This window comes from Bradysia coprophila, chromosome II (genome assembly GCF_014529535.1).
Source record: "Bradysia coprophila strain Holo2 chromosome II, BU_Bcop_v1, whole genome shotgun sequence".
NCBI classification, from domain to species: Eukaryota; Metazoa; Arthropoda; class Insecta; order Diptera; family Sciaridae; genus Bradysia; species Bradysia coprophila.
Genome location: NC_050735.1, coordinates 9,388,701 through 9,397,143, shown reverse-complemented (window position 1 = coordinate 9,397,143; position 8,443 = coordinate 9,388,701). Strand labels below are relative to the sequence as shown.

The window sequence follows — 8,443 nt, the reverse complement described above, 5'->3', positions numbered from 1 at the left end:
ATATGAGAATCAGTGTGTATGCATATTGTGTACTTGTATCCTCCGGGGTAGGGTGTATATGAAGCATGAACGTGGTTAAATAATGACAAGAACAAAATGGAATTTATGCTTTTTTAAATAGAATATATGATTTTTGTTGGTGGATTACGGGCTCAATTATTCTTTTCCTTTTATGTTTCAATAGGTTTATTTCGTATTGTCACGTATTGGACAACCAGCTAAGTACATCGTTACACATATACACGTACAATCATAATGCGTTTGTGTGTGTGTATTCGTGTATATGGAGGCTAACTGACTCATGTCTCTGGTGACGCAAAAACTCATTAAGATTTACATTTGTCATTTTTGACCCAGTCGTAAATTATCTTCATTTTAGTCTTTCAATGTTGTGCGGTACATTTTCTGTGGCCTTAAACAACGTGTTTAATGAACTAATTCTCTATTTTGAAGCTTTTATACCAGGTTGGTGTAGCTATATCTTTCCAGATCTAGTACTTCTTTAGTTGAAATTTGGTGTGATATTAAATATTTGCTATACACTATGGACTTTAAAGTAATTTAACTAAAAAATCGTTATGCAACCAAAACTTTAATATTATTAAATTGTGACCAAAAATCATCGGTTTTTTTTTTCAAAATTGATTCGGTGAAAATGATTATAACATACAACTCTAGTTAGTTTCCGCTATTCTTGTAGGAAATTGAAATTCCCGACAAATCACAAATTTTATTTGTTTGTGAATCATGAGAATGAGATATTTTTTATAGAAGTTTGTGTTAATAAATACCACTTCATTGTTGTATAGGTTGCTTCCATCGTACGGTAAAAACGAATTTTGACAGACCGAAAACAACCGACCGTTATCCACAGAAGCAAATATAACCGCAACTTAAACAAATTTGTTCGTTAAAACTTCAAAGTGATGTTGTGTTGGCCTATCTGTGGATGACGATTAACATTTTGAACGGCCTTGGAAGAAACCTAAATTGTTTATTTAAAAGCGAAAAGAGTTCTGCAAGGCGCAACCAGTAAAAAACGATCTTTTCAAAAACAAATATTTACAGTAAATAAAAATTATCAACTCTATATGTTTGTTCCAAGGCCATATGAATTGTCAAATTTCATCCACAGAACCATAACCTCAATAATATTTCTGTGTAAATCGCGTAGGCGACGTTGCTCGATTTGTATGAAATATCACGTAAGCGACGTTGCTGTGGATGAAATTGTCGTTGTTCGGGTGGTCAAAGTTCGTGTTTACAGTTACTTGGAACAAGCCCATTATGTCCCAAATTCCTCACAATGCAACTAGCGTTTCTCCGGTTGAATGACAATAGAAACCTTTTGTAATATGTAATCCATTGAGCGTGCTTCGCCAGAAGCTTTTCGCATTAATGAACTCAATTTTAGGCATGGGCGATAATGATAATGATAATGATAATCGATAATTATCGACTTTTTTTATCGAAAATTATCAAAAAAATATCGATAATCGATAATTATTGATATTTTGATAATTATCAAGATATCGATAATTCGATATATCGATATTTCGGTCCGAAAATCCGATATTTATCGATATATTCCGATATATCGGTATATTATCATGAATTTTCAGATAAATATCAAGATATCGATAGTTTGATAATTATCGAATTCCGATATTTTGATAATTATCGATAATTATTAAATTATGGATAACGATATGATTAATCAATTATCGATAATTTCTTTCGATTGATATTATCGATAACTTTGAACGTCTCCCATCCCTACTCAATTTCTTATTAAATGTTCTTCTTTCGTGACCCATGCAACCTACTGATTCAAAAGCAGTGGGTGTAAATAATTAATTTTCTTTTAAACGTATGTAATGATTATGCTTGAATCTTTCAGCATTATCTGCAATTGATTCAGATTTTTTGGATGATTGATTTATATAAGATGTGTCTCTGGTTACATTCCAGAATATCAGTTTACCGAGACTCCATGGAATTAGAGCCACACCGTCCGGTCTTTTACCGTCATCTCTAGAAATGTCCGGAGGTTGCAACAGATTCGGAAAACCTGCCGAGGAAAAGCATGAGAAAAGATTTTATGAGAACGATCATTCAAAATTGTTTGAATGACTTACATATGGTCGAAAACAGCAAAAAAATCCAGAAGTTGTTCTAGAAGTAAATAATTAAAAAATTACTAAAAAATTGAGGAATTTTAGGGAATAGCTACTAAGCTTCAAAATATTGGCTGTCACTTATTAAAGCTTAGCTGTCACCTACTAAAGCTCATTGGAAGTTTGTTAAAGGTTATTAGAGATGTATTAAAGTTTATTGTAAATTCTCTAAGGCTTATTGGAGGTTTATTAAAGCTCATTGGATGTTTATTAAAGCTCATTGGATGTTTATTAAAGCTCATCGGAGGTTTATTAAAGCTCTTCGGAGGTTCATTAACGCTCCTCGGAGGTTTATTAAAGTTTACTGGAGGTTTAGTAAAGCTCATTGAAGGTATATTAAAGCTCATTGAAGGTATATTAAAGCTCATTGAAGGTTTATTAAAGCTTCGGAAGTACGAGTGGTTAAATGTGTAATCAAAATTAAAATCGTGTAACCAGTAGTGCTGGTCCATTACTTAATCTATTATCCAGTTTTAAAAGGCGAATCCACTTTTACAGCATTCAGGACAGCTAACAACTTCACAATACGCACTTCAATAGTCCTATTTTTGGGTTTTGCTATTAGGAAAATCTTTTCCAAATCAAAACAAACGCCGTACCATCCCAATAAATTATTTAAACAAATAATTTTTGTATCCCAGAGAGAAGAAATAAATATTTTTCTTTTGTTTTGACAACTGGAAATGAATAAATAAACAATATTTTTCATCCAGCAAAGTATCGCATTATATGACTATATTTATATGCGAAGGATTTCGGATTTAACTGGTTCCCGTCTTCAGTGTATTGAAAATAAAAGAGCAACTCATACACAACACACATCAGCCCAGACATATCACCCGAAGAAATACAGAATGTATCCAAAGTGAGATATTGTATTTCAAGAAATATGGAGGAAAAACAAATCTTTTATGGATTTTCGATGCGTGCCTCTCAAGTTTGCCATTTATTGAAACTCACTGACAAACAACGGAGGCTTGAAGATTTTGAAAAAAATATATTATTTATTGTACATATAGCATTTTATGGATCACATGTGCATATATACGACAGTATGGTTAGTATAAATCTTCGCGCATCAGTTACTTGTATATCACAGCGAACAGTTTTTCACGTATAATGTACACAAATAAGAAAACCAACTGAACTTTCTTCAGACGGAAAAACTATTATCCAATGAAATCACTTCCCTCCGGGTATTACACAGACAAACTGTCTAATATAAAACAGGAATGGAACCACAAAAACAGGATGTGATGCGATTTCATGGAACAGTTCAGTAAACAAATACAATATCGTGATACCCAATTCTGTTGTGACGCCTCAGTGAAGCGAATCGACAAAGAATTCGTCGTCATTGTTTTAATTTGCTAGATATATCCGTTAATATAACGACAGATATAATTCGTACGAAAAATATTAATTTGGATTTATATTAGATTCGATCCGTGACCGAAAGCTCAACGAGACCATACGAGTTCAACAAGGTAACAACTTCAATTTGATACGAAGAATGGATGGAATTTTCTTCCATCCATGAAGATGACTCAGGTGAGTCGAATGCAAGGCAAACAATAAACACAACAAACACAAAATTTGTTTTTATTCTTTGGTCGAGGACAGTGAGCAACACAAGGACTTGATACCACAACATCTGTCTCAAGTGTCCAACTTCAATTTTATATGCCATTATTTTACGCTACATAACATCACAAAAATGATGTCACTCCGTAAGGAGACTGGACGGTTATAGCCAATTTTGACACTATTTTCCATAAAATAGCGTGACGTCATTTGTGAACGACCCCTAACACGTAAAATTTTTGTTATGTACGTTAACGTAGAAGTGCACTGTGTGTACCTAGGTTGTCTTTGAATTGTTTACAATACAAAATGTTTTTGTTTGTACATCAGCTGGTGATCGGCACATCAAAATCTGTTGCATATTGTAACGTCTGAAATCTGAGTTATCTAAATACGAATACGAATTTTCACACAAAAATCAAAAATTTGAAATTATTGAATTATTACTTCGGCTAAATCCAAGGCCGTAGCCAGACTTCAAAATCCGAGTGCGCTAGGGAAGCGCAAGGTCCAAAAAAATTATTTTGTATGGGAAAAATTAAAAAAAATGAAAAAATGACTTCTATAGGAGGGGCCCCCCCCCCCTGCGCCCCATCTAGATACGGCCCTGGCTAAATCTTAATCGATTATCAAGTGATAATTCCTTGATCTCATATGGATACCCAGATTCCAAATACTAAATTGGTCATTGGGGCCAAAATGGGTGCGTAAATATGTTACCTAGTTCCTAAAAAGTGTTTTGTAGAAGTGGGTTTGCGTCATGCCCGCGATAAACGCGAGCATGATGTTATAGGTTTGAAACCATAGCATTTATATCGTGGTATCGTGCACGTATTCTATACAGAACTGCATACAGAATTACGTCACGTCATACGGAACACAGATCGGACCTTCCAGCGTCGTTAGTGAATACATTAATAAAGTCGAATTTATTAATAGCAAAAAACATTTGATCATTTATTCATCTAATCAGTTTACAAAAGCCTTAGAAACTATGCTAACAAAGGAAGATTGGAGTAAACATTTTGCACTCAAACAATTTTAAGAGAAGAATGTATGCTACCTACTATCAGTTGTTTTCTAAATTTGCTGCTTTATATTATGTTCTACCAAATATGTGCGTCATAATATCTGTGGATTTGTATATTTAACCTTTGAGTAGTATTATCTCAGCAGTTATAAAACTGGCGATAAGCGACCTTGAACCATTCACTTCCACATTAAGAAATGCAAAATTGGTTTAAACCAAAGCGGTTAACCGGCCAAAGCTCATGAGAACACTCGGTTTTTTCACTAAAAAATGATTTTTCAGCTAGCCTATTTATCGTTACATTTAATTTTAGTCAATGAAATTGACTACTGATTTGAGACTTAACAGTCGAGAAAGGTATTTCACTATTATATCATTTAAAGCACGTCAAAACATTAAACTTTAAATCAACTCAATCCACGCCATTAGTCGTATAAATTTATACGTCAGAGAGAGCTTTTTTCTCCTATTTTACGATCTGTCAGTTTTTCTATTTTGCGATTTAGTATGGAAATAAAAACTAAACTTGAGATATCTTTGCTGTTTTAAGTGGTTTTTCATATTTTTTGGACCAAAATGTTTCAAAATGTGTTTGGAATCGATTGGCATTAAGGCCCGTCATTGGGAAATGACAGGACAGTTTCCCGAAAATGTATGGAAAATTTTATCACAAAAATTCACCGAAAAGATTCAAAGAAACTCACCCATGATGCTTTCCATTGTATTCGTGCACCGTCTCTTTATGTCCCCAAGGCATATTTAAACACTAAAACACTTTTTACTCGATGCAAAAACAAAATTTTGTTTTTTGTTTTGTCGCGATAAAACACAGAAAATATTTCGACATAAGTGTGACACTCCGCTATTATAAGGACTAGAATGAATGTTTGCTGTGTTCACTTCGGCGGTAAAATATTTTAATTCAAAAAAGTGTCCGACACTTCAACGATGGTAGACATTTATTAAAATTGTAACCTCTTCCACTTCTTTAGTAAGCTAACAAGACTTCGCTGAATTAATTATGCCACCTCTTCGAACAAAAATATCGGCTGAGGTCGAATAATTGTCCGCTGAGCTTTAACAAACCTCCGCTGAGCTCTAATAATTCTCCACTGAGCTTTGACAAACCTCTAATGAGTTCTAATAATTCTCCGCTAGGCTTCAGTAAGAGTCCGTCAGACCTTAGCACGTTGTAGTAAGGCAATGAAGCTAAGCGAACACTCAATAAGCATCAGCGGATACCTAATAATTGTTGCTATGATTTAATAAGACTCCACTTAGCTTTGGCAGATCTCCGCTGAGTGTCCGATTCGCTCCATTAAGCCTTCCTGCAACTTTTTTAGGCCTAAAGGACACTTCCTGAAGCCTAGCGGAGAATTATTAGAGCTCAGCGGAGGTTTGTTAAAGCTCAGCGAAGAATTATTAGAGCTCAGCGGAGAATTATTAGAACTCAGCCGATATTTTTATTCAAAGAGGTGGCATAATTAGACTTCGCGAAGTCTTCTTAGCTTACTAAAGAGGAACGAACATTTATTTACGCTCAGCGCAGTCTTACAAGAGAATGTCCGTTGAGCTCTCGTAAAGCTTTAAAAAATGGTCGATGAGCATTATTAAATGTATACGCTACCCTTTGTCAACCGTTTGATGATTGTTTTTAAATGTCCGACACTTTTTTGAATGAAAATATTTTACCGCCGAAGTGAACACAGCAAACATTGATTCTAGTACTTGTAGTAGCGGAGTGTCACAGTTGTGTCGAAATATTTTCTGTGTTTTTGTCGCGACAAAACAAAAAAAACTTTTTGTTTTTGCATCGAGTAATAATAATAATAATAATATCTTTATTTAAGACGTCTGTTCTATAAACATAGAATTGTAAAATACACAGAATTTCATTTAGAAAAATTTTCTTGTAGTTTTGTTGTTTTAAGACACCATTCTAATTATACAAATGATGGTGCAATATTTTTAAAGAATCTTTGATTATTGTGATTAAGATTTCCTTCATTTTTTCCTTTTTAATTTTGAATTTCTTTTCCAAAATGTTAACTGTAAATTTTGGTATTACGCCTCTTGCGCCAAAAAATAGTCCAATAATTTCCCAAGTTTCGACTGTTGGAAATCTTTGTTTGTAATTTGGAATTGTATCGACGTAATGGTTCTGTTTCTCAACGTTTATTTCATCGGCCTGATTTAAATGTTTTTCCCATCGTATTGTTGGATCGAGAATATAACCAATTTTCCCCTTTGGATCAATCGCCACGATGTCCGTAGTTTTAGTGTTTTAGTGTTCAAATATGCCTTGGCGACCTAAAGAGACTATGACCGAATACAATGGAAAGCATCATGGGTGAGTTTCTTTGAATTTTTTCGGTGAATTTTTGTGATAAAATTTTACATACATTTTCGGGAAACTGTCCTGTCATTTCCCAATGACGGGCCTTAACAGATTGTGTGAAAATATTTTTTTATATTTTATTATAAAAATAAATGAAAATAATGAACGACCGATAAAAATTAATAAACGACCGATAAACAGTCGTAAATTTATGAATTTATCGGTACTTTATTACTTTTTATCGGTAAAAAATTATCGGTAGTTTTGAATTAATTTATCGGTCAAATATAATATCCCCATTTAAATGTGCAAAACTGTAAGTAAAGGATTTCTTTACATATTTCTCTTAAATTTGTTGTTTTCGTCATTACGATTGTTATTCCACAAATCCGGTCCACTCAAATCATGGAGAAAACTAGTACGGCTCCGCCCAGTAATTTGTTTTACTAAAGGCGATAACATACTGCTGATAAATTCGATTGTAGTTCGAGCTAGTGGTACCTTCACGCTCAATCACAATGTTGGAATAAAAGTCTTGTTCCCCCATCCGCCGTATTATATCGTTGACGTCATTTTCTTTGACGCAGCACATCAGTGCCACACCATGATCAGACATTATATCCGGTAATTCAATTATTATGCGATCGATAATAGCTCTTCCATTCTTTCCTGCCGACCAAGCACAAATGGCGCCTTTGCGACCAACATCTTCCACTGGGGATGGCTCGAAAGGTGGATTGGTTACCAGTAGATCCACCTGGTGTGTCAGATTCTTCTTGATATCATCCACTAGACTAGTCATGACAACGTGAATATTGCTAACACCATTGGCTCTTCCTGATGCAAGAGTCGTCTCGATTGCGATCGGATTTATGTCGGTTGCACTAATTAAACAATTAAAAAAAATGCACTTTGAAGAAGCACTTCGGATCACAGTTTGACTACTAACTAGTATTTGTAAATTTTGCTGCCGAAATTTTTTGAAATTGAGTTGATGACATAGCCTGATCCGCTGCCAATCTCGAGACAGACGGCTGGCTTAATGTGATCAAAAATTAGCGATTCAAGTCTCTCAACAGCGTCCACCAGCATCTTGCTATCGTCATCTGGGCGATAAATGAACTGGAATACCTCGTTGAAATACTCCTCGAAGCCTTTTTGATCGAAGCGAATTCTTTCCATTTAAATTTTTTATTACAACAAGTTAAGTAACTATCTCAAAAATAACACTTTCACAAGGTAACGCTTAGAGTGTTTCAAAATAGAACTATGTCAAACTGCTGTCAAAATCTAAATGAATGTATCGGAGTTACA

General features: G+C 34.3%; 1 protein-coding gene across 1 annotated transcript; it reads right to left on the bottom strand.

Annotated features, from left to right (window-relative positions):
* Positions 1-7,337: 7,337 nt before the first annotated feature.
* Positions 7,338-8,443, bottom strand: LOC119071200 (methyltransferase N6AMT1-like). Its single transcript, XM_037175990.1, has 2 exons — positions 8,079-8,443; positions 7,338-8,013 (listed from the first exon to the last, which is right to left on the bottom strand). Exons 1-2 carry the CDS (start codon positions 8,309-8,311, stop codon positions 7,545-7,547), a joined length of 702 nt encoding a protein of 233 aa, XP_037031885.1. The 5' UTR covers positions 8,312-8,443; the 3' UTR covers positions 7,338-7,544.